The sequence below is a fragment of the Caretta caretta genome, chromosome 26 (genome assembly GCF_965140235.1).
Source record: "Caretta caretta isolate rCarCar2 chromosome 26, rCarCar1.hap1, whole genome shotgun sequence".
In the NCBI taxonomy this organism is placed as follows: domain Eukaryota; kingdom Metazoa; phylum Chordata; order Testudines; family Cheloniidae; genus Caretta; species Caretta caretta.
The window spans coordinates 11,522,568-11,549,176 of NC_134231.1; the positions used below are offsets into that span (position 1 = coordinate 11,522,568).

Consider the following 26,609-nt stretch of genomic DNA (forward strand, 5'->3'; position numbering starts at 1 on the left):
CCTGGGGTCACCCAATTAAATTAATAAGCAGATTTAATACAAAAAATAGGAATGCACAAAATGCAATTAACCTGTGGAACTGAGTGACATGGGATGTTGTGATGCCTAGAAGTATAACTGGGTTCAAAAAGGATTACTAGATAAATTCATGGAGGCTTGGTCCATCAATGGCTATTAGCCAAGATGTTCAAGGATGTAATCCCATTCTGTGGGTGTCCCTAAACCTCTGACTGCCAGAAGCTGGAGGGGAAGACAGGGGGAATCACTCCCCTAAGATAGGATACTGGTCACAGTAGGGCAGCACTTATGTTCTGAATCTGAGATAGATTCTGTAAATGGAAGGAATAGATGCTCTGAGCGGAATGGCTAGATAGGTGAACCCCAGTTGTAAGAGTCTCCATTTAATTGTGAATGCTAGACTGAGTGCATGCCCCTGAATTTAGGGAGGGGAGCGTCCTTTAGTGCTCCCCTTGAGTGATACTGATAACCCAACCCCAGAGCTAGGGAAAGGAGAAATGGATCCCCCTGCCCTGCGGGGAAATGCCTGGCTCCAGAGAGCGGGAGGGGATGCCCTGGCCGCTCCCCCTCCCCCGAGTGAAAGCGGAGCTAGTGAGTTCTTTCCAGATCTGCAATCCAATGAGCCCCACCCCTGAGTCAGGGCGTGTCCTGCCCTTGTGTGTCAAGCCCCGGAGCGCTCGTGATTAGTCTCCCCGCCACACTCGAGAGCAGCAAACGCCACGGCCTCTGGAGCAGCGGGTGAGTGGCCCGTTTTCCAGGCAGAGCCCCCCGCAGGCTCGCCGGGGGTTGGGACCCGCGTCTCCCGGTGCTGCGGCTGGCGGCGCCTGGGCTCCCCAGCGCGCCACGGGGAGCTCCGCTTTCCAAAGGCCGCAGCGCAGCCAGGGCGGCTCCCCAGCCCCTCTCCTCGCAGCGTTGGGGGCTTGAGGGGGGGGGACCCCGATCCTGCATCACAGGGGGCTTGGGCGTGGCATCGCACCCAGGTCCCTTCCCCCTGCAATAAGCGCTTGGAGAGGCGCGCACAGCCTGGCGCAGGGGCGCACGGCCCAGGGCGCACGGCCCGAAGCGCTCCGCCAGCCCAGAGCGGGCTCGGGACCTGGGTGTTCTCCCCCCTTCTCCGCAGGCCAGGCAGAGGCCAGGGCCCTGGGCCCTAACGCGTGGGAAAGAGGAACCTGACTCAGAGACGCCCTCCACGCCTGTCCTGCTGGGGGATGGTGAAAAGTTTGCTTCACCCCGCTGCTGCCGCGCCGCCCCGGGAATGGCCCAGCCCGCCTGGGCTGCGGGGTAGCAGCGCGCATTTGGCTAGGCCGGCGGTGGGGAGTGGAGGTGGATGGGGAGAAGGAAGGAGTCTCAGCCGCCAGGTAGGGCAGCAGCTGCGCTTTCTAGTGAGCTGAGTGCGTGGGGAGGTTGCTGGAAGGTGTCAGCTCTGGGAAGGAAAGGGGAGCTTGGGGGCCAGATTCTGCTCTTGCTTACGCCAGTGTGAGTGTGGCATCGTCCCATGGAAGGCAATGAAATCATCCCGGAATGACCCCATCCGAACTGAGAGGGGACTGGCCCATTGCATAGGAAGCAGTTAGGGGTGGCAGAGCCAATTTGGTGGGGTTTGGAGGGTCTGTTTGAGGCGGTGGATATGGCAGGCTGGAAGCAGTCAAGGAAATCCTGCACCTGCTCTTCCAGGTAGCTGATCCCTGAGACTTTCGGTGTTTCCATTACAAACCCTAGGCTAAGCCCTAACCATGCCATGGAAAGGGCACACCCGGTTCCTGCTCTCATTCATTGATTTACACGTTCAGCAAAAGCCAATTATAGGCGTAAAATGCAGGTTTCAGTGTGTACTTTTCCCCTTTAAAAGGGCTTGTCTATAGGGAGAAGTTATTCCGGAATCAGGCTGGGTGTGAATTTAAAGCACAATAGCTATTCCAGAATAACTGCCTGTGTGGAGACACACTTATTCTGGAATGAGCAGCTGAAGGAGAGCTCTGTGTGGCTCCAGAGCTTGTCTATTGCACCAACAGAAGTTGATCCAATAAAAGATATTACCTCACCCTCACCTTGCCTGGAATAGAACAGCCAGTCCCAGGGTAGCTATTCTGGTCAATTTCACTGTGCAGAGGAGCTGGTAAGTGTGTGTAGGCATAGGCCTGTGTGTGCTTCTGTATCAGTCAGAGATCTGAAACATGCACCCTACAGCCACTTCCCCTTCCAATTCTATATGCTAATCCTGCCGCTGGATCTGCTAGCGTGGACTCCTGCACGCACGTTAAGTGGGGCTGTGCTGGCAGGCATACAGGGATTGCTGCTAGTGGATCCGATTGCAGGTTCAGGGGTTCGGCTCACTAGGACCCCAATCCTGCAACCACCGAAGCCAATAGTCACTTTGACTTCAGTGGGACTGCTCATGCTAGTATAGCATTAAGCAGGGACAAAAGCATTTTACAGGATCAGGCTTAGGGCTCTCACTGAGCTGCAAAGGTTGCCTTTGGTGACGAAAAGATTATGGCATTCCTGATTATCTGTTGGGTGGGATAGTGAGGGTGGAATCTAAACATTCAGGCTGAACACCAAAACGTTGGTGTTTGGTGGGAGGAGCTATCACTCAAGCGTTCCGCTGGATTTTCTGCTTTATTTACCAGGCACTAAATCCTACTATTGTTTTTCAGACAAATTTTCCATTGGTGCTGGTTCTCCTCTCATCTCTATTCAAGCCATTAACTTTGTTCAAGACACTGATGTGAAATCAGGAGTGAAAGTGAGAGGAGAACTGGTTCCATTTAGTTCAATAGGACAGAAGTTCAGTGGGAACTTTGACTGAATACAGGGCCTGAATCACCAATGACCTACACCTTGTGGTTTCAGTTACACCAGTACGGAATGGATGGACCGTACTTCCATTCTGATTTGGTAGCATTTTACACCCACTTTTCACGGATGGAAATGGTGAAGCAGGTCCAAAGTCAGCAGGATTTGCCCTCTAGTTTTTATTTGCTTCAGGCCTGATTCTGGATCATTTCAGACGGAATTAAAAATCATTCTGAAGGGACTCTAGCAACCTGTTACAGACCAAGTTAGATTCCAGGCAGTGTCTCTGAAGGTTCCAAAAGTGCATAAGTTTCAGTGGGAGCTGTCAGGAGCACTTGCCCTACATCTTGTGGGGATGTCTCTGCCTTGTGTTCTTTGTTTGTTTGGTTTTTTTTGTCACCTCATTTATTTTTAGGCTGTCTTCCCCTGTCTTTGTTTATCTAAGAAAAATTCTGCTTTTGTTATTTCCTCTAGTCAATTTGAACACAGACATCTGTGTTACTCCTGCTTCTGGATAGAAACAACCTGAGCAGTGTTTTCCAGTGCAGGCGGAAAACCTCTGTGGAACTTCGAAGTTGTGGGTTTTTTTAATTAATGTCTTGCTAAAAGGGATGAAAGCAACTCAAATCAGGCTCTTCATTTGGATTTTTAGTCTTGCAAAACCCCATACCAATTGAAAATTCCCCTCAATTTACTTTTAAAAATTCACAGAAATTTTCACTTAAAACAAAAATCAACGTTTCCTCCCTGAAACATTTGCAGCCCAGGGACACTTAGCCAAAGTGAAACTGACTCCATTGCATTCTCTCCACTTGCACAACGAAAAATAAATCAGTGTGGTCAGAACAGCGAGAAGGACATTAGGGGCTTGACTCTCCACTGCTTCGCACTTTGTGTAGTCACATGCGCCAATTCAAAGTGGGTGTGAGTGTTACCAAATCAATGGTAGAGGTCTACACCTGCTTTGCACCAATATAAATTACCTGCACAAGGTACAAGTCAGTGAGGAATCAGTCTTCAGGTTACTAAGGGCACGTCTTCACTGGCAATGTTAAAGTGCTGCCGTGGCTTGTGCAGTTGCAGCACGAGGGGCATAGCTCCCAGCGCTGGTGCGCTGTCTACACTGGCATTTTACAGCCCTGAAACTTGCCGCGCTCGGGGGGTGTTCTTTCACACCCCTGAGCGAGAAAGTTGCAGCGTTTCAAAGTGCCGGTGTAGACAAGCCCTCAGAATAGAAGGTGAAGTCCGTGGCACTTCTAACTTCTTGAGTGGGCGGTCTCTGTGCATTTAATCAATAGGACTTGGAGATGGGCTTTTTTTAATTCTGGAGACTGTGGATAAATTAATTCTCTTCTGTCATGGGTTTCATTCATCCATTTTCCAACTCATTCAAAAATCTCTGAATGTTTTTGTCCTGCATGATCATCAGTCCAGCCCAGCTCCTCCTCTGCGATTGTCCATAGGCTCCCAAGTCCCATTTTCAAAAGTGACTTGGTCACTTAGGGTCCTGACTCCCAGGGTCTTTCAATGCAGTGAATGCATTACATTGAAACTTGATTGGACTCAGGCTCCTAAGTGTCCATGTCACTTTTGAAAATAGCACTTAAGAGCCTAAAATGGTTTTGTACGCTACAAAAAAATAAAATCTCACAACAGCAAGTCTCAGAGCCTGGGTCAGCTGACTAAAATAACAGCATAGACGTCCCTGCTCAGGTGGGAGTCCAAGTCTGAAACCCTGCGAGGTATGTGGGTCTCTGAGCCTGGGATCCAGACCGAGTGAGAACATCTCACTGTTGTTTTTAGCCCCATAGCAGGAGCCTGAGTCAGTTGACCCAGGCTCTGAGGCTCACTCCTGCGGGTTTTTATTTATTTATTTTTTTTGCAGTGCAGACGTATCCTAAGTCACTCCAGCGCTTTGGAAAATTGTTCTTAACGTACCTGAATGCAGCATGACCTTCCTTCTGTTACCTTTGTCCTGTCTCCTCCTAAGCTCTTCAGAGCTGTCCTTTTTGGGGGGGTAGGGAGGGGCCTAGCACTTTTCTGGATGCAGTATAAATGATTCATTTATCAACGCTGCCAAGAAAGAACATAAAACTCTTGCAGTAACGTCTCACGTTCATCTGGCAAGACATCTCTCCACAGAAGTGGGTCCAATAAAAGGTATCACCACACCCACCTTTCTCTCTTCCACGGTAACTTCACGTGTAGTTCGAATTGTGCCAGAAAACCCGTTACAAAGATGCTGTAGGCAACTCTGCCCCCCCCGAAGTGAGATGTTGTCTGCCCAGCTTTGCTCAGCTAACTATCGTAGACTGAGTCTCCAGCTGGAACAAGGGTTTTGCAACAGGTAGTATGCTATGGCTGGCCTGCATTTTCAAGTGTCTGCTCTTTTTTGGGGGGGGGGGGGGGGAGGGGGTTTCTGAGTGTCCAAATTGAGGCTCTATTTGGTGCCTAATTTTCAGAGCTGCTGAGCACCCTTGCCTCTCATTGAAATTAACTGGAGATATGGGTGTTCAGCACCTTTCAAATCAGGCCTTGAGAGAAGTTGTCTCAATTGGAGTACCCAGAAGCTGAGACCCCCAAAGTAAGTGGACACTCTGGGAAAACTGAGGCCAAAAATATTGATCTCTCAACTTGTCATTGTCCAGGGACACCTTTCTGGGTCTCTGGTCCATCTAGAAAAAGCCAAAAGGGGAGAATTTTTTAAATGATGTGGAATTGATTTTTTAACTTCCCCAGCTTCTGATAAACTGAGTGTCATGATCATACATGGGTGCAAGAATAGATAGCTTACACTAATAAATATGGGAATGTCAAGATTGTCTGGAACGGAAGTAAGGTCTAGAATGAGGGAAATGGAGAACTTCACAACATAGAATCCTAGAAGCGTAGGACTGGAAGGGACCTCAATAGGTCACCTAGTCCAATCCCCTGCACTCAAGGCAGGACTACATAATAACTAGACTATTCTGGACAAGTGTTTGTCTAACCTCTTCTTAAAAACCTCTAATAATGGAGATTCCACAACCTCCCTAGGCAATTTGTTGCAATGCTTCGCTTCCAATGCCACCCAGACAGTTAGACATTAGAAAAAACTTCCTAACCAAAATCTCCCTTGCTGCAATTTAAGCCCATTGGTTCTTGCTCTATCTTCAGAGGTGCAGAAGAACAATTTTTCACCCTCCTCCTTGTAACAATGTTTTACATACCTGAAAACTGTTATCATAAGTCCACCAAGTCTTCTCTTCTGCAGACTAAACAAACCCAGTTTTGTCAATCTTTCCTCATCGGTCATGTTTTCCTGACCTGTAATCAATTCTGTTGCCGTCCTTGGACTTTCTCCAGTTTGTCCACATCTTTCTCGAAATGTGGAGCCCAGAACTAGACGCAGTACTCCAGTTAAGGCCTTATCATCACGGTTAACTTTTCCTTTCAAGCTGTCGTGGTCAATATTGTATATGTCTGCAATAACTATGGAACCTAAGATGAAAGAGAACATTCAGCTAGCGTTATATGGGCCAGATCCTCCACTGGGGTAAATCAGCCTGGCTGCATTGACTTTAACGGAGCTGCCACCAGCTGAGGATCTGGGTTCTTGAGTCTCAACTCCTCGTCATTCCTCCTTGTAAATGTGTGTTTCTTAATAATCCGGCACATGGGGCCTCCTTACTCCTCACAAACACCAACAAAAGTCGCAGCTGAATCAACATTGCTGAAACAGCATAATCCCACAGCACTGCTGGGTTTGTAACAGTCGCTTGAAATGGCTCCGGGGGATAATTCTGCTACCTCTGCAGTAGCTCCATTGAACTCCAAGGGCTATTCCCCCTCAGAGTAGTAGCTCTTGACATTGACAAGATGTGAGGTCTTGTTTCAGATGTGTGGGCCAAATTCTGACTCTTTGCCTTTTCCCCTCCCCTTAGCTGGAATAAGTGAGCTTGGAAAAGGCTCTTTATAGCTTTTGATTATGTTCATTTATGGTTTTTAGGCTTCCTTAATTAAAACAGAAATAACTATGTGCATAAAAACTGGGCTCTGCGAAATGGCAAATAAACGGTCTATGGAATCTTCAGAGCTTTAAAGACAAGTTCCAGCTGTGGGTTTTCATGGAATTATATATTCTAACTGCAACTACTCAGACAAAGTGTGCAGAACACTGAGCCTTTTAAAGGAGATGCTAATTAAAACCAGAAGAGTAAATCTTATACCTAACTATCTGAATCCTAAATTAGAATTTCTTTCCCAGGTCTCTGGGTAATTTAGTTAAAACTGAGCAAAACTTTTCAGCTGAAACTCTTTTTGGCGAAAAATTTCAGCTTCGCTGACACCAAAACATTTTGCAAATTTGTGTAGATTCTGCTGAATTGTTGGTTTGCTCCCTCTGTCTCCTCCCCCCAATCAAACAGTTTGTTTTGTCACTTTTGAAATGAACTTCAGTCTTTTTGATTTGAAACTACTTTGTTTCTCAACTTTAATTTTATTTTATAAAAATTAAAAAATGTTTTCAAATGGTTGAAATTGAATGGCTAAGCAGCAGTTCTGCAGAAAAGGACCTGGGGATTACAGTGGATGAGAAGCTGGATATGAGTCAGCAGTGTGCCCTTGTTGCCAAGAAGGCTAACGGCATATTAGTAGGGGCATTGCCAGCAGATCGAGGGAAGTGATAGTAGTTATCTCAAAGGTGAATGTAACCCATTGGAACAAGAATGTTGGTGAACAGTTATTGACTTTTACCTTGAAGAATGAAGCAGTTATTTCTTTACAGTGTCAGGAAGAACCAGCCCCATTGATTTAAGTCCCCTTGGGATAGAGGCAGAGAGAGTGAATTCTTTCAATTATTTTCTAGGACACTTCCTTTTTATCAACACTCCCTCTTTTTTTTTATTGCAGATAACCATCTGTTTGGGGACCTTGACGTTTAAAATATTAACTGAATACTATGGCAAAGGTGAGTGTGTTTGCTTCCAGGTACCAGGCAGAGCTAGGTAGAGTCAGTCCCGGCATTGACTACATTTATCTGATCAGTGCAATTATATTTACTTAGAAAAATGATGTAGCAAGAAGAGGGCTAGCGCTGCCTGACACAGTGGGAAGGACTCATTGCTGCCTATTTCCTCATACTAGAATGTGGATTATCTTCAGTAATCTAGATATTTACTAAGGGCCAGGTCTTGCACCAAAATCAATGAGCTTTGTTATCGGCTCATGGAAATTTAGAGCTGGAAGAGACGTCAAGAGGTCGCTTAGTCCTATGACAGTAAGCCCAACAAGTTCCTAAGAACTCTACAGTGCCCATCCAAGTGCCCAGCTATTCATGGAAAATACCTAAGATCCTCCTGCTAAATAGCCCCTGTTTAGGCATTAAGGCCCACATCCTGAAAGGTATTTAGGCACCTCACTCACACTGAAATAAATGGGAATAGGTGCCTAAATACCTTTCAGGATGTGGGCCTAATGGCCTTATGCATTGAGCATTGAAGTGAATGGAAAGAATCTCATTGTTCAGTGGGAACAGAAGCAGGCAGTGTGAGTCAGTGGATCTGGCCCTGGATTGGGTGTCAAGATCCAGGTTCTAATCTCTCTGACATGATGAAGTCACTCCACCATCTCCCTGTGACTCCGTTTCCCCATCTGTAAAATGGAAATGATGGTATTTGCCCACCATTGTAAAAATGCCATGTAGGAGCCTTATAGGGAATTGATTCTTTCATGATGATACGGATAACGATTGATACTAAAGGGAGATGACACAATGGGGTTTAACAAAGGCACCAGATTGGCAGGCCAGGAGAATGGAGTCCTTTATTGAATTGCAGAACAAGTACAGTGCAGGCAGCAGCCAGGGGTTTCCTATGCCAATGTGGCTTAATCCTCAATTGAAAGAGAAGCCCCCTGTCGGAGTGTGTCTCCTGCAGGGGGAGGTGATGGCTTAGGGCAGAATGGAAGCTTGTCTCTGCAGTCAAAAAAGCTAACAGAATGGTAGGACCCATGAGGAAAAGGATCGATAAGACCGAAAATATCATAGTGCCACTATATAAACCTATGGTACGCCCACAACTTGAAAACTGCATGCAGTACTTGTTGCCTCGTCTCAAAAAAGATACATTAGAATTGGAAAAAGTACAGAGAAGGGCAACAAATCATCATGGGGATGGAACAGCTTCCATATGAGGAGCGAGTAAAAAGACTAGGACAGTTGGGCTTGGAAAACAGATGACTGGGGGGAGGGGGTAGAGTATGACAGAGGTCTACAAAATCATGAATGGTGTAGAGAAAGTGAATCGGGAAGTGTTATTTACTCCTTCACGTAACAGGGGTCACACAATGAAATTAATAGGCAGCAGGCTTAAAACAAAGATACGCGCGTGTTTCTTCACGCAACACCCAGTCAACCTGTGGAACTCCTTGCTAAGGGATGTTGTGAAGGCCAAACATATAACTGGATTCAGAAAAGAATTAGTAACTTCATTGAGGATAGGTCCATCCATGGGTGTTAGCCAAAGATGGTCAGAGATGCAACCCCACGCTCTGGGTGTCTCTAGCCTCTGTTCCCCAGAAAATGGGACTGGATGATAGGCAATGGATCACTCGATAATAGCTCTGTTCTGTTCATTCCTTCTGAAGCATGTGGCATTGGCCACTGTCACAAGACCGGTTAGTGGGCTAGATGGACCATTGGTCTGACCCAGTCTGGCCATTCTTATGTAACCTGCTGTACGGCTAAGTGGACTCTCACCTTATCGAAACACAAACCAACTCCTCTGTTTTGTAACTGGTCTCCCCTCCAGGAGAATCTGTATATAACTGGGATTTTTCATGTGTTCTTCTCTGCTTCCGTCTTTAACAATTGACATTCTGTATCTTTAGGCTGGAAACCGGGGTACAATCAAGGCGGCCTTGGGCTTCAGTGCTGAGGAAGATGCACAGAAACTAAGGAAAGCCATGAAGGGGCTTGGTGAGCTTGTCTTTATTTTTAAGACTCTAACCCCCTCTCCTCGGAGTGCCAGCATCCTGCAGGTCATACAGCTCACTAGAGCAAAAGTTTGGTAACTTGTGTTTCTCTACTGACTCCTGCCCCCAAGCTCTCTACAAACCAGAGATGGGGGTCACCTCATCCAGTTATGAAATGCAGCCACTTCTGGGGTGGAACAGGGCAGCTGTTGTGCAGTATAGAACACTACAAGGCAGCTTTGGCACAAATAAAGAACATTATCCAAATGGAAGGAATTTCAATTTAACACTATCTATCTGAGCAGAGGGAATTTAACGGGGCAGAATGGGAAAGGACAGCACTGCCTCAAACCCTACAGGAAGGGGGTGGAGTTTGATCATGGAGAGCAGCAGAAGCCTACCTGTCTATCACTATAGCATCTCAGTGGCTCATTCACACATTGATAATAAATCTATCCCTACAACACTCCTGCAAAGTAAGATAGCATCATTATCTCCACTCCCCAGATGGGGGAACTGAGGCACAGAGAGGGATGCAGGGATTCCATCCAAGGTCACCCAGGAAATCTGTGGCACAGCTGGGAATCAAACTCAGCTCTAAGCTCTGGCTTTAACCACAAGACTGTCTTTAATCAGCCTGTGATTTGTCTCTCCTGGAATCGGGTGATCCCAACACCCTGTTGAGGTACTATGTCAGGATTGCCTCTGTGGGAAGAGGGCTCTCTTGTAAACTGTCAGTGCCCACTTCTGTTTTCTTGGAGGTCTCCCATCCAACTGATGGCCAGGCTTATGCGGTCAGACTGACTCTCAGCCCAAGGTCATGATAAAATGCATTCCTAACAAGGGGATGCTAAAGAACTTCTGAAGTGTGTAACCCACTGACAAGCGAAAGTTATAGGGCACCCTCCGTGCCCAATTCCCAGAGGATGGGAGCCTCTTACAGCCCCACCTAGAGAACCCTGTCTCTTTAGAGAAAGCTATAGCACTGTAGGCTCTTTACTTTGGAGGTTCCCTGTTCAGTCCCCGATATGTTGGCCAAGATGGTAGCCAACACATGTGATCTAGTGCTAGTTCTCTAGTGCCATAGAAAAATCAGGTTTTAGAAGGAATAAAACCAGTTTGTGTCACACCTGACAAGTCAGCTGAGTTGCCTGCTTCAAAATTAATACTTATTTATAATAATAACAACCTGGCTGGCTTTCCTGTGTCTTCCCCCAGGTACAGATGAAGATGCCATCATCGATATCGTGGCCAAGAGGAGTATATACCAACGTCAGCAAATTCTAATCACCTATAAATCCACTATTGGCAGGGTAGGTAGCCTCTGAATTTGATGATTATGATCTAGACAATTCCTGGACTACATGATTTGTCTGGAAAATTACTGACTTCCCTCATTCAGTTGTGGAGAGGCAAGACAAAACTTTTGCTGGCCTTAGCATAAAGCTCACTGCAATCTCTGTTCACTTCAGTGTGTTTGCTCGTCCAAAGAAAATTGTCAGGTATCTGTTAAGATTATCCACCAATATGTAGCAGAAATTTGGTCAAGCAATCTATCTACACGCTTGCCTTTATGCTATCTAGTGGATGATCCTTAATACTACATGGCCTTAAAGCCCAAATCATCAAGTCTCCACTAATTTTCAGGGTTTTGGGTTGTTGTTTTTTTGATATTTAAGTTCGATTTTTTTCAGAGGTGCTGAGTACTAACACCCCCAAAACTGAAGTCAAGGCGAGCTGCTGGTGTCTGGATGCCCAACAAGCTCTAGATCTCAAGCTGAGCACTCCAATTTAGTGAATCCTCTGGCCTATGCCCATGGTGAGAAGGGCTGCTGAATGTCTCGATCCCCTGGCACCAAGGGGTTAATGGCTGAATCAGTTAAATTTGCTTAACCTGACATTAAAGCATTGCCTTTTATCTTGTGTAAACATTCTGAGCACTGTGACAAAGCTCTGTCCTTGCCTCCGTTTCCTGGTGCATTCTGCTAGCCTCAGAGGCTCACTGTGACCCTCCAGTAACCCTTCTTTCTCTAGAGACAAGGGTCACAGTCTACTTAGCCATTTTCATCATAAGCCAGCAAGGGAGGTGAGGAGCAGTTATCCTTCCTTGCAGTCTCTGTTGTCTCCCAGTCTCAGTGATTGATCAGGGGGCAAAGGTGGGGGGGAGCCCGGGCCCACCCTCTACTCCGGGCTCCAGCTCAGGGACCCTAATAGTATCAGCTGTGGTAGCTGACCTTTTAGAAACATGACATGTACAATTCCCTGGGCTACTTCCCCCACAGCAGCCCTCACTTCCTCAAGCTCCACTTCACCCTTACCTCAGGGCTTCCTTCCTTGTGCCTGATATGGTGTGTACTACTCAGCCTCTCCAACAGCACAACTTCCTCCCACAGCTCCTGACATCTGCACCCACCTGACTAACTGGGAGGCTTTTAACTAGTTTCAGCCAGCCCCTGATTGGCTTCAGGTGTCCCAATCAACCTAGCCTTCTCCCTGCCTTCTGGAAAGTTCTTAATTGACCTGGAGCAGCTTCCATTTCACTTAACCTGGTACCAGGGATTTGTTTAGCCTGGAGCTTATATATCTATCTCCCACTACTTTTCTATAGCCATCTGGCCTTGCCCCGTCACAGCACATGCTGGTTATTTGTTGAGCAGGCTCTTCCGTGCCTGTAAAGAAAGTGGTTCCAGGGAAACACATCTGTTCACTGGAGGCCACTGCTAATAAAACTAATGGCGGTGTGAACTACTGACCCATCTTAATAGTCACTTTTGCCCACCTGGTGATTCACCCCACTGTGCCCTACCCCTCATTACTTCATCCACGAACAAGCACGTAAATGCTGCTTTTCAAAGATTTAGTGCTAACTGCCATTTAGTCTACTTTACTAGTTTACTTTAAGGCTACCATACCTACAAGATTGTTCATAAGTACAGCAACAGTCTGATTCACAGGCTTCAAAGAGTGTGACAAGCATTAAGAAAACTAGCCCAGTTTCCAAATAAGGGTCACTTTGCAGTGATCTGCTTAAAGGTGTGTTTTTGTGTTGGTTGGTCTTTTTTTTTTTTTTTTTTTAATTCTTCCTGCTTTTTATGGTGCCTTTCATTAATGGGTTTTTAAAAGGCTTTTGGATCCTCAGATGAATCTGTCCTCGTCACACCCCGGTAGGGTTGGTGTATGTTACTGTGTTCCGTTTAGAACAGTGGTTCTTAACCTTTACTGCAGCCTGCACCCCTTTGGTTCTCAAAATACGTTCTCGCACCCCTTCTCAAAAATCGTTGAAGTAGGTCAGTTCTTTAAACCTAGATATATTTGTTTGTTTGTATATTACAGTAATGTTAATAAATACATAGGTTTGATGAAACAAAGTAGTTGTACTTACGTACCTGTGCTTAATTTGTGTGTTTGATGATTTACCTTCTAAAAAAATCTGGCATGTCTCGCACCCCCAGAAAGGGCATCTCGCACCCCCAGGGGGTGCGTGCACCCCAGGTTAAGAACCACTGGTTTAGATGGCTAAAAGGAGGCACCAAGAAGTGAAGCCTCTTGGGGGGGCTTCCAAAATGACGATCGGCCTTACAAAACCGACCAAGATATTATTCTAAGGCCTGGTCCACATTAGAAGAGTTATACGGGTATACCTTATGTCCTTTAGAAATGTATTGTTTGTTGAGAGTTATACCAGTGTATGCAGTAGTGTGGACTCAGTTATACCAGTCTTATTATTAATTTGTATTATTGTAGTCTTCGGAGCCTCAGTCATGGACCATGATCCCATTGTGCTAGGTGCTGTACAAACACAATAAAAAGATGCCCCAAAGAGCTTACAGTATAAAGGTAACCTTTGCTTACTGAACCAGAAACAGCTACACCAGACTAAGCACCTTTATACTGGTCTAATTACATCCCCACTGGGAGGTGGGGAAGGGTGGTACCACAGGCTATCCTGGCACAGATGAAGTGGTCCATCTTTGCTGCCCACGTTCTCCCCTGCCTTACGCCCACGACGATTAAAAGCAAAACATGGAACGAAAATGGCTTTAGACAGAAATTTTAAACGCCCACATGAACAAGTGAATGGCGAAGCTGCTAAAATCAGGCATGGATGATGCTGGGAGAAGATGTGAAAAACAGCCTCTCTGGTATCATCATCATCCTTCCCAAACCAGTCTCTCACATAGTGTCGTTCATCAGTAGAAATCAAAGTGCTTCACAATCTTTAATGTGTTTATTCCCACAACACCCCTAGGAGGCAGGGCAGTGCTATGATCCCTGTTTTACAGCTGGGGAACTGAGCCCAGATAGACTGAGGCCTTGTCTACACTACAGATGCTATGGCACTGCAGCTGTGCCCCTCTAGCCCTGTAGCGTAGGCACTTGCTACAGCCACGGAAGGGGGTTTCCCACTGCTGTAGTTAATCTACCCCCTTGAGAGGCAGTAGCTTGGTCAAGGAAAAATTCTTCCGTTAGCCCTGGTGGAGACCCCACTAGGTTTAGGTTGGCTTCACTACATCTCTCAGGGGGTGTGAATTTTTCACACCCCTGAGCGACGTAGCTAGGTCACCCTATATTTTAGGTGTAGATCTAAGCCACTTGCCCAAGAGGATGCAATCTGTGGTGGAGCAAGGGATTGAACCTGGTCTCCCAAGTCATAAACTAGTGCCCTAACCACTGGACTATCTGAATGCAGAGCAGGAGTTAGATAGGATGCACTGGAATTACCAGACTTGGAGTTCAGCTAGGAGTTTTGTGTAGAATAGCAGGGGTGCTGAAAGCCATTGAATCAAACTGTAAACCATGTAGAGGATGGGAACCATTGCAAGCCGGGGATGTGGCAGGGTGCCAGCACTCCTGGTTCCAGCACCTATGTAGAGGAGTGGGGCTTTCTGTTCTCATGGCTATTTATCACCTTCCCTGGTTTTCTAGGATTTGATTGGCGATTTGAAGTCTGAGCTGAGTGGGAATTTTGAGAAGGTGATAATAGGATTGATGACTTCCATCACACTGTACGATGTGCAGGAACTGAAGAGGGCCATGAAGGTTGGTAAATATTCACTGATGTTACCAAAACACCAGTGAGTTCAATATGTGGCATGAATTAAACATTCCCCACGCAACTTCTCCCGAAGGAGGAAGAAAGAATGTGTGACAGGGTGCTAGTTTACGTCACTTAACACAATTCTGGAAGGTGCTCTCTGCTACTAAGCTAATGAGGGTTGTATAAGAACCTGAATAGAACGTGTGCATTAAATCTGCAAACGCTTTCTGGACTGTGTGTTCTTCCATTTTGTTCTACTGGTCAATAAGAAAATGAACACGGTGATGTGTTCGGTGTAAGACAGCTAGATTGTTAAAAGTTGCAATATGAATTACTTTCACACTAAGGGCCGTGCATAGTCCTTTATCCTGCTACCCACTTGCAAAATCAGGCTTGACACTGAAAGAGGTACACGGTCTATGCACTAATAAGAACATAAGAATGGCCACACTGAGTCAGATCAGTGGTCCATCTAGCCTAGTAACCTGTCTAGTGACAGCAGCTGATGCAAGATGCTTCAGAGGGAATGAACAGAACAGGGTAATTTCAAGTGATCCATCTCCTGTTGTCCAGGCCCAGCTTCCGGCAGCCAGCGGTGTAGGGATGCCCAGAGTATGGCCATCCTGACCATCTTGGCTAATAGCCATTGATGGACCTTTCCTCCAGGAATTTCTCGAATTCTTTTTTTAACCCAATTATACTTTTGGTCTTCAATAACCTAGCGTTTATATAGCACTCTGCATCTTCAAAGCACTGTGCAAACGTCTAAAGCTGGTCAGGAGCTTTTTAACAACACCTTGTTGTTGTTGGAAAATGCAGACCTGTCCAAACCAAGTATTTTTGTGGGGATGGGTCTACTTGGATGAAAAGGTTTCTTGGGTCCAGAATGGAATGTCTGGTGAGAAAACTAGTCAATAACCTGGGATGTGAGAGACTCAGGTTGACGTTTCTGGTCTGAATCATACATAGCAGGGAGTTGAATGTGGGTCTCCCACTTCAAAGGTGAGTGCCTTAACCCCCTGGCTGTTCTGGGGAGAGCCTGTGCCTCTCTGCTTCTTTGTAAAAACTCTCAAAAGGTTTCCGTTTCCTCCTGTTGCGTAATGGGACTTTTTTTAAATCTCAGAATCTTTCATGAGCCACCCAACTCTACAAACAAATATCACTTCTTCGCATGAAGTCTGTAATGTATCCACATTGAACAAGTGGTGAAACAGAGGCAGAGAAATTAAGTGACTTACCCAGATGGGGGTGTGCCCATCGGATCCTGGACTATTACTCAAGAGAGTTGATTCTCCATCTTGTGTTGCTATCACGGTGCCTCTGTTTGCTGGTAGATTGAAAGCCGCTTTCATCCTGATTCTCTGTTCTGCGTTTAGGGTGCCGGGACAGATGAGGGCTGCCTGATCGAAATTCTGGCTTCTCGTTCCTGTGAAGAAATCCAGCGCATTAACGAGACCTATCATCGTCGTAAGTAGTATAAATTATGAGATCCTATGACGTTAGTGCATTGAGAGTAACCTGTACTGGGAAAGCAAGTGGAGAAGTTTGCAAGAGGTCCCAACTATGGCCCAGATCCAGGAAAGCACTTTGCCATGTGCTTAAGTTCCCCTGATTGCCATATCTATTACACATGTGCTTAGTGTCCTGTAATATCTTTGGGAGATCTCACTGTATTAAGTTTATGTATCATTGTGGGCCAGGGATTGTATGCAATTCCATGGGGGATGATGACCACCGCCTTCCTGGAACTAACGGTGGGAGGTAAGTTCACTAGGGTTGTAACACCTCCAGAGAGGTACCACAACCTGGAGACGCTTGCATATCCTGCATCAAACTGGATTCTCCAGAGACCAACAGACAAAGAAAGGACTTTTGGTTTAAACTCACTCACGACCAGGGGCGTGCGCAGAAATTTAACTTTGACCCCTTTTGGGGCCAGGAGGAGCTTGCTCTCCATGCGACTCTGGCCCCGGGGCTGGAGGAGTTCTGTGCCCCTGACGATTATTGGGAGCGGGTGAGGGCTGTGTCCCTGCTTGCCCCCGCTTGTGCATGCCCCGGCTCACGACCTAGTTTCTGATCCAGCAAATGGACAGGACTTTCTAAGGGTGGCCCCAATCTTTCCTAGGAAGGATTGGAACTTGGAAGGAATTCGGCCTACTGAGGCCCCATAAGACTGATGGATGACCTGGTAAGATTATGAGTGTGTGCAGAGGAACTCTTACTGTCTTTAATGCTCTCACCTTAAGAGTAAATGTGCTTGCTTAGGAAAAGCTGCGTGGTAACTTACGAACTGTGGTAATTGCCCACAGTTCTAGCCTTTGGGGAGAAAGCAAAGTGCAGATGCAGGCCTGTTCAGGGAGTCTGGTTTACTGGGGAACTCACAGCGTAGGCAGGGAGCTGTGCAGCCTGGAAAAATCCCTGTCAGGAGGGAGAGATGCATCTCTGCACTAGAGAGGTGAAGACTGGGGAGCCTAGAGTTGGTGCCTTTGGTGGACATGGAGGGGGAACACAGGTGCAGTTGCCTTGAACTGTGACAACATACTTAAAGCTAAATATGTGTTTGGGGTCCTTTCCTGAACTAAGGCTTAAATCACCATTTCCTAAGGCTGCCTCGTGATTTATTGGCAGAAGAAGCTAGAGAAATTCCTTCCACCTCTTGACCCCATAAACATTTAAATTTCCCAGCCAGCAAATGTGTTTTCCCCAGTTTGTATCATTATTGGTTAAATGGTTAAATACCAATAGAACTGTATGCACTACTTATGTCGATCTAGAGGTTGAAGATATTTTGCGAAATCTCTCTCTCTCTCAAACACACACACAGCTGTAAAGATTTTAAACACTGTATTCTTTGAATGGCATCTTACCCACACCCTCCAATCGCTCTAGCTGCTAGCAGTTCAACCAAACAATAACTGAGCCATCAGCAAGACATCTTGTGAAACTAAGAAGCATCACAGTCGGAGCAAGAGACTGTTGCGATACCTTCTTTCTGTCTGTCTTTCACTTGATTGTGACCTACTGTGCCTGCATAATTATGCTCAGTGGACAGAGACTTAAGCCTTGTCTAAACACAGAGAGGGTGAAATCCTGGCAACACTGAAGTCAATGGCTAAACTCTCACGGACATCAAAAGAGTCAGGATTTCACTCAGAAGCTGTACTGGGATCCTGGTCTGTCACTAGGGCCCCTAGGTGCTGCAATAATACAAATAATAATTGTTAAAACTGTTTTTTAAAAATAGACTTAAACTGGTTCAAATCCCTGTATGGACAAAAGTTTTAAACTAGTTTGTCTCCTTTTTCAGCTTGTGTCTATATATTTATAGATGGTAGCTTGTAGTGGTCCCTCCATTTCAGGCTCGGAGGGAGGCTACTCTGCCTCACTACATAGCTTACCCAGGGTTCAAGTGATTTAAGTGTCTCCATACAGAGGTTTGCACCAGATTAACAAAACACCTTTAGTTAAATCAGTGCAACTTCATGTGTGGAACAGACCTCAGATTTATTTTAGAGAGAATGATCCAGATTGGCTTCTCCTCCCTTACAACTGTGTAACTCTGATTAATTTCACATACACTGGCCTAAATCCAGAGCAACTCTACTGAAGTCAGTTACACTGATGCAAAGGGAGAGAAGAATAAGATCCAGGGTCAACGTGGCAATTCCTAGGCAGGCAGGTTCAGAAATTGAGGGACAGACACATAATCCGGACACCTAGGTCACAACCAGACATGTAGAAGACTTCTCTAAGATGAATCGTGTTTAGGTGCTGAACTTTCTCTGTTAAAAGCAAGTATTCATGTATGTCTGTGCTCTCTTGCTAGAATACGGAACGACCCTTGAGAAGGACATTGTCTCAGATACATCTTCCACGTTCCGGCACGTGCTGGTGTCTCTAGCTACAGTAAGTGCAGTTTAAGAAAAACCGTCTGATTCTTGTTGCTGCTGAACAAATCCTCTAAGGGCAGGTCTACACAAGAAACTGACAGCTGTATAACCTCATTGCTCATCTTGAAAAATCACACCCCTGAACGACACCGTTGTACCAACCTAACCTCCGCAGCGTAGACAGTGTTATGTTGAACCGGGGAGCGAGGGGGCTTTACCCATCAACGTAGCTACTGCCTCTTGCGGAGCTGGATTAATTACGGCAATGGGAGAAGCTCTCTTGTCGGCGTAGTAGCGTCTTCCCTAAAGCAGCACAGCACCTTGTTTTTGTGACAAGGTCTCTCTATACTAAGTACCACGAATGCCTGATTCTCCTCTCTCTTACACTGACGTAGGTCAGGAGTAGCACAATGGAAGTCAGTGGAGTTACACCAGTGTAAAAGATCAGACCGATTTGTATTAAACACTAGTGCTAATCCTCCCTCTCATCTGGTTCCTTCTCCTGCTCTCTGCTTTGCAACTTGCTCTTTTCATCCCCTTCCTAGACATCCTTCCCCTTCTCCTACTGCACAGTCTTCCCCTGCTGATCTCCTTCAGGACTGTCTCCACGCCACCTTGCATTTCAGCTGGTATCCTGTGTATCACATTGGTTTGACCTGAAGGGCAGGCTGCTCAGGGGGTGGGACAGGAATCGGGGTGTATGTGTGTGTGTTAACACCATGTGCTTTCTTAGGCCCCATGGCTCCCACTGACATCAGATAGAGTTGAGTCCTCAGCCTCTCTTAAAAATAAATAAAATCAGACCCTCAAATAATACTTCAGAGCTTTCTCCACCACCCCTCTTGCAACAATCTGTTGCACAATTGCAGCTGCCTTCTCAATCGATCCTCGTTATATATGCTCGGTAACTTGTTTCAAACAGCAAGCTTGCTCAACTCTGTTCCATGAGTCCCTCTGAAAGGCTGAATTTAACACAGCCCTCTTGTGTTTCTGCAGGGAAACAGGGACCAGGGAAGCTATGTGGATGAAGGCCTTGCTCAGCAAGATGCCCAGGTCTGTAGCTCTTCGTACTCTTTAAGAAACACCTGCCCCACCGCGGTGGGTGTTTGCTGATCCCCGGTCCTTCCACCCATTGTTTTTTAAAGGCCAGTAAAAGTCATCAACCATTTAGCTGGCATGTTTGTAGTGCACTGGACTCGGTCCCAGAAGATCTGGGTTTTAGTGCGGGCTCTGCTGCTGGATGACCTTGGACCAGTTTCTGCACCTCCAGTTTCCCCATGTGTAAAATGGGATAATGATCTTTTTGGAAGACCCAAGCTCTCTGGCTTGACTTGAGCTTTTGGGCTAACCCTTATTTCATGTGCTTGATTCTTTCTAGTGCTTGTATGAAGCCGGGGAGAAGAAATGGGGGACAAATGAGGGACAATTCCTGACTATCCTCTGTTCAAGAAACAGAAATCACTTATTAAAGGGTAAAAGTCTCAGCAATTTTCTACATACTTTTCTCTTTTTAAAAAAAAAAAAAAAAAAGCCTTTTTTTTAGGTACATCTCTTGGCAAACAGGAAGGGACCCTTCTCAAAGGCACACGCCTACTCTGGAGTCTGGTCTTATGTATCTACTTCAGAGTATTTTAATACAGGAACCTATTCTCGTGAGCCTAAAAGGATCCCTAGAGACACAAGAATGAACTTGTATGGATCACCTATGCTCCAGTCTTTATACCAGAAGTAGTAAACTGGGACTTTGGCGACAGTTACCAAGGATAGGAGTTCAGGAGCAAGCTTCTTGATAACGTTCCCCCTACAGGAAGAAAGACAGGCGCCATTCTACTGGATCAGAGGTTCTCAAACCACAGTCTCTAGTGATCTTGTTAGTGGCTCTTGCAGAGCTGGCTGGTTGCAAATACTGATGGCGAAATGGCAAACCTTCCCTTGTGGCAGAATGTTGAACCAAATGGGAAGGCAAAGCTACTCAGCTGGACCCCATTAAGTAATAATTCATCACACTGTTACCAGCAGTTAACTGACCAATTAGAGAACTGATGATAGTTAAAATGAAGATAAACTGAATGGTTTCCAGGACAACTGCAATTGTCTACCACTTAAAAAAAGAGAGGCCAAATGTGCATACAAAGCACTCAGCTGCTTGACCTGGCAAACTGGTCCTTGATGGTTAAGCCTTTGTAGATGGCACCAACAAATCTTGCTTGATGACTTTTCACTAGTGTGTGTTCTTTTCCAGTCTTTGATGAATACAGAAGGATCACTAAGAAGGACATTACAGAAAGCATTAAATCTGAGATGTCGGGAGACCTTGAAGATGCCTTATTAGCTGTGGGTGAGTATTCCGGTTTTAAATTTAGGGTTGTTTAGTTACACAACACACTATCGGGGTGTAGAATGGGAAAGGATCGCTTCTGTCAGCCTTGAGCACAGAAGCCATGGAGTCGAAGCTTGGTTAACTTTAAAATCCCTAGGTAGTTCCTGAAATAGAGGGGGATGGGAGGGTGGACGGGGATGAAACGCAAGGAGCCTGTGATGTGTGCAAAGTGCCTTGCTTTTCAAAGCAACAAAGTGTGTGACCCTGGAGTTAAAATCACTTTCTCCATTGAAGGAGACACGGGCATTTTATCTAAAGTATTAGGCTTGCTTCACCTTGGCATAGTGAGATCTCCATCTTTAGCCGCGCTGTGTCTCTTGCCCACTGTCTTAACAGAGCAACGTGCAGGGGACACGCTTTGTTGATGGCCAGTAACTGTCTCCATTCTTGGCACAGGTCACACTGTTTTACCCCTTGCAAATACGGCAAGTGCCTGTGAACAAGATGGCAAAAGTTTCATTGCTTCCACTGTCTCATTGTTTACCTTTGCCACCAGGTGCTGAGGGTGCTGACGCTTATCAAAGAGCATTGCAAACTTTAAACAAATGGCTGTACTGTAATGGACAGGACTTCAGGTTAATTTGAAGGGGCTCGTTCTTTTGCATTTACCCTTGCTGTATTTATCAGCTTGTCCAGTGGCCTCTAAGTCCATACCTTGGAGCTTCTTGGACTAATAGTCAGGGATGTGCACGTTTTGGCCCCGATTCTGCAAATGGATCTGCAGAAAGACCTCTGCATCCACCACTGACCTCCCATACAGATCTGATGGGAGCTTTAAGCAGTAACTGCAGCCTTGAGATGTAAAGATTTGGAAAATCTCCCTTGTTCTTTTCTCTTCACAGTAAAATGCATAAGGAATAAGCATGCATACTTTGCCGAAAGATTATACGGTTCCATGAAGGTAAATAGCTTTTCTGTGTATGTGGTTCCCCCCCACCCCCAATTAAATATAGAGGCATGCTAAAATAAATAGCAGCTGAATTTAATACAGTAGCGGGAGAGGAGAGAGGGCAGCAACCCAAGTGGTTCATAATCTTCATGAATCTCCTGTCCTCCTCTGCTAAGGGACAAAACTGGCATTGCCCCATTATATGCTGAAAATAGGGAACTCTGTCACACTCAATGCAAAATGCTTTGGGCTAATTTCCCACCCAGAAACAAAGGATGAAACCTTAACCATTAACAATGATTTACCCACAATGCACAATATTTGTACAAGGGTTGCTTTTTTTCTTTAGGGTTTAGGGACCGATGACGATACCCTCATTCGAGTGATGGTGTCGCGCTGTGAAATTGACATGTTGGATATCAGGCATGAATTCAAGAGGATGTACGGGAAATCTCTCTACTCCTTCATCCAGGTAAGCTTTCCTTACCTAGAAACCATGGTCTTGCTGCACACAGCACGAGCCACTTTGCCCTGTAGTCTGATTAGTGACTGGTCCACACTTTTCAAACAAGAAGCTATTATTCTTGAACAGCTTTTTGGGGGGCGGGGACGTGTATGAAATTGTCCATTCTTGATATATATATTTTTGTTTTTTCACTAGGCATTCAAAAAAATCCTTGTTTTTTTGTTGTGGGGTGGTTTTTTTTTGGTTTTTTTTTTTGAAATGACAAGGGAAAAGGAAGGAGGAGAAAACGGAAAGAGGGAAATACACAATAAGGGAAAAATCAAAAGAAATTCAGAAAACTTCTGAAAAGATTGAAAAATTGCATGCATCTCAAACCCCACAAAATTCAAACTTTAAAACATTTTTGCCTTATATTTTAAATTTTGACCCACCTCTAATCCTGACTTGCATTGCCCTTACAAATTTTGGTGTTAGGATTGTTTAACAGTTTTCCAGTAATGCCAGATTGACTGGTCCGGTGATGAATACTAAGATAACACCATCCAGCCCCTTTGTACTGGCTATCCAAGCAAGATTTCTGCCCTCACCCTCTGTGAGTTGGATCTGAAGCACAGCTTAATGTCTTGTGGTCAGAGGACACTTATTTGCCAACCTTCTATAACTATAAACTGTGCGTCTTAGAAACATTGGCTTGGATTCCTCAAAGGGCTAATGGGCAGGTGTGGGTTTTTTTGTTTTGTTTTTTTGTTTTGTTCTTTTAAATCTCAAAGAACTCCTGTAGTTGGATTTCATATTTTAATACTGTAGTGGTTTCTCATTTGATCCTTGTTGCTTGATTTTTTGTTAAAGTATTAACTTTGTCTTAAAACGGTTGTGGGATGTTGTCGCACATGGTAATAGTTCCTGCATTCCACGTCGTTGCATTTTAGTGGTGGGTAGCGTGCCCTTATACATGATCAATGTGTGTCAAGTACTCTGGGATGAAAGGTGCACCTTAAATGTGATCAAACTTTAAGTTGGCAAAGAAATTCAAAATCTCATGGGGACAACTCCTACAATCAGCTCAAACTAGTGTAAATGGTACTGTACGGTCTTTTTTCTGAGAACGCGTGTTGCACATCTAATCACGTGTTTGTCTGTCTTTCTTTCAGGGAGACACTTCAGGAGACTATAGGAAAGTCCTACTCTTGCTCTGTGGTGGTGAAGACTAAACCATGTACAACTTGTTGTCAGGGGAAAGGAGAAATAGATCCCAAGATTTCCCCCCCCCCCCCCTTAAAATAGGTTTAGATAGTGCTATTAGAATTGACTTAGGCTAATCAATGCCAATTGCCTCTTATGATATGCTTTTATTGCTTAGAATATGCAATGGTGCACTAATTGTGTTACCAGAGCCAGTCATGCCTTTAACTAGCGTCCAGTGCAGAATCTCCTGGCTGAATTACTTCTCCCAGCAGGCTTTGGAAAGACATGTTTGGAGAAACAGGAGCACTAGATGATTTGTAGAGTCTCAGACTCCATTCTACAGTTGGATTATCTGCGCTAGAGAACGGCATCTTGCTGCAAAAAGGGAAGCAATAGCCAACATCCGTCTTAGACTCTGACCAAGGTTCTGTTAAGTGAGCCTGCAATGAGCTTCATATTACCAAGCTCACATCTATGTTGCCATACAGTGCAATTGCGAGGGTGTAACAGAGGGCTGGATTCTGCCCACTCCTACAATCCATACAAAATAGGTGGAAATGAGGGGAGAGTTTAACTAAAGCCTTTACTGCTACTGTAACTTGATCTATCTGCATCTACTACATGAATAATTCTTGAAGACTTGTGACATCCTACTGCCATTGAACTTACCGACCAACTGAGGCGGGCTTAGGCACAGACTGCAGAAGACTCTTCACAGGAAAATATTAACACCGTCCATGTGGGAAAAGTACAGAAAACAAGCTTTATTTCTCTGACTATATTCCAGCACAAAGAAAACCATTAGTCTAAAATGAAAGGCGTGTCTATATCGAAACACTCTATCGACATTCCACATCACTATGGCTATTTGTTTATGTATATCAGAAGATAGGAACAGGATATAATTCACAAGCAGCAAATTAGAAACTCCAGTAGCCTTAGGCTTAGTCTACACACACACATTTTGCATTAATATAACTGTTGGTTAAGGGTGTGACTTCACTAATATTGTTACACTCGCACATCCTCTACTGTGGATGCAGTTTATAATCGTAGAGAGGAGCTTGGTGCTGGAATACCTTATTCCCCTTTCCATACAGTAACTGCATCCACCAGTTATGCGCCTTTAACTTCACCATACAGTAAAGCAGTACAACTTTTGTGCATAGACAAGGCCTTCCACTAAATGCCTTTTCTGCAGCGAGCTGGTTGAAAGAAGCCATTCTGTTCAGAAACCTAATCCACATTCTGTTTGGTCTGAGGTTATATCTTCACTGCAAAAAGTGTGTGTGTTTTACAGCAGAATAACTAACGCACCTTAGCTTTCCCTGTCCTACGGTAAATTCCTCATGGAGATCAGGCACTGTGCTCTTAGGCCGTGTCTATATGCACAGCACGGCTGTACTCTGCAGCACATCTGGTGAAGACACTCTGCTGATGGGAGAGAGCTCTCCCATTGGCATAAAGAACCCATCTCTGTGAGTGGCAGAAGCTATGTTGGTGGGAAACGCTTATGTTGATGTAACTTATGTCACTCAGGGGTGGTTTATTCACACCCTTGAGCAACATGAGTTATGCCGACACAGCTGTAGTGTAGACCATAGCCTTAGTGGGAGTTAAATAAGGGGAGGCTACGCGTGGGCAGAGGTATAGTGCTAATCTCATCTACCTCATGGTCAAAAGTAGTGTCTACAGTTTTACAGTAGGAGAGGGCTAGCTAATTAGCATTAGTTGTCCCACCGTTTGGGTTTGTTTGTTTTTTTTTAAAACAACCACCCAAACCACATTTTGTAACGCAGTCATAGCCTGAGTGGTGCAGTAATTGTTTTTGGAAGGGAGCAGTGTAGGCTGAGCATGGAAATAGAAGGCAGGATCTACTGTGTTGTAAACCCAACTTTACCACTCGCTTTGCTCCCATTGACTTGGCCAGGTGCAAAACTGGACCCTCTCTCTGGCCTCGGACAAGTCACTTTCCCACTTCGTTCTGCTGTCTTTATGCTCCCTTCTTCAGAGGAGGGTTGTTGGCAGTAAGTCTAAGCTCTGCAACAATCTGCTGCTCAGTAAGAAGAAACCACTCAGCCTTATCACTACTGCAGGTTCACAAGTGCCCTCTGGCTTTACCATAAAAATGGCTTGCTGGCCAGTGCTCACTTTTTCAATGTAATAAACCAATCATTTCTTTACTTTGAATTCTAAAAGGTGTCTTTTCTGAATGAGATGAAATCGTATAGGTGCATCGCCATGTTTTAGTTAGGCTTGTGTTTTCTCGCCCGTCCCACAACTTCACATCAGCTGCCTCTCCAAAGTGCAGCCTGGACTGCCCCCCCCCACAGTAAAACCCAGCGGAGGGTCCTTGGGAAGAGGAAGTCTCCAATGATCCTCTGGGAGATTCCTTCACATTACCAGGAAAGGGGAGAAATGGGGTTAATCCTTCTTGCAAAATAAGGGTGGGAGGGAGACCTGCCTACAAGTCGCCTCAGATCAGCTAAAGTCAAGGCTCCCACAGGAAGATCCTGTGTTTCGGCAATAGTTTTGGCCCTTGCTCCCCCCATATGTGAAAATGGGATCCCCACTGTAGGGGAAGCAGGAGACCAGACAATCCAGCTCCAACGCATCGTTCCTTCTAAGCTACAGCAAGTTCAAGCTCTTTGTCCTTGTTTTTAAGACTTTGCCTAAATGGTAGTTTGCCGAAGGCTATGTCTCCACATACAACACTACAATACTACGGCTGCTGTGCACCTGTAGCGCTTCAGTGGAGACGCCCACTACAGCGACAGCAGGCGTTCTCCCATTGCTGGTAGTTAATCCACCTCCCTGAGAGGTGGGAGCTAGGCTGCTGGAAGAATTCTTCTGTCACCTTACTGCTGTCTACACCAGAGGTTAGTGCGGCATAGTTACATTTCTCAGCGGTGTGGATTTTTCACACCCCTGGGAAATGTAGTTCTGCTGATGTAAGTTTTGAGTGTAGATCAGTCCTAAGACTGCTGCCTGCCGGT

The 26,609-nt window shown here is 45.5% G+C and overlaps 1 protein-coding gene and 1 long non-coding RNA gene across 2 annotated transcripts in view; one reads left to right on the forward strand and one right to left on the reverse strand.

Annotated features, from left to right (window-relative positions):
* LOC125626358 (uncharacterized) overlaps positions 1 to 26,609 on the reverse strand; it is a 45,440-nt gene that overhangs the window by 17,955 nt on the left and 876 nt on the right. Inside the window, exon 2 of the long non-coding RNA XR_007353746.2 lies at positions 16,042 to 16,229. This is a non-coding gene — a long non-coding RNA (uncharacterized LOC125626358). The remainder of the gene's footprint in view (positions 1 to 16,041; positions 16,230 to 26,609) is intronic.
* On the forward strand, positions 586 to 25,796 carry ANXA4 (annexin A4). Its single transcript, XM_048829205.2, has 13 exons — positions 586 to 756; positions 7,705 to 7,762; positions 9,682 to 9,769; positions 10,984 to 11,078; positions 14,692 to 14,805; positions 16,180 to 16,270; positions 18,630 to 18,709; positions 19,690 to 19,746; positions 20,072 to 20,165; positions 20,936 to 21,031; positions 21,916 to 21,974; positions 22,312 to 22,434; positions 23,580 to 25,796. The coding sequence occupies exons 2-13, from the start codon at positions 7,754 to 7,756 to the stop codon at positions 23,637 to 23,639; spliced, it is 966 nt and encodes a 321-aa protein (XP_048685162.1). The 5' UTR covers positions 586 to 756; positions 7,705 to 7,753; the 3' UTR covers positions 23,640 to 25,796.

Bases quoted from the DNA above. Each gene is read 5' to 3' on its own strand.
- ANXA4 (XM_048829205.2), top strand. The intron at 21,032-21,915 runs GTGAGTATTCCG...TTCTCTTCACAG, and splicing joins AGATGCCTTATTAGCTGTGG to TAAAATGCATAAGGAATAAG. The intron at 22,435-23,579 runs GTAAGCTTTCCT...TCTTTCTTTCAG, and splicing joins CTCTCTACTCCTTCATCCAG to GGAGACACTTCAGGAGACTA.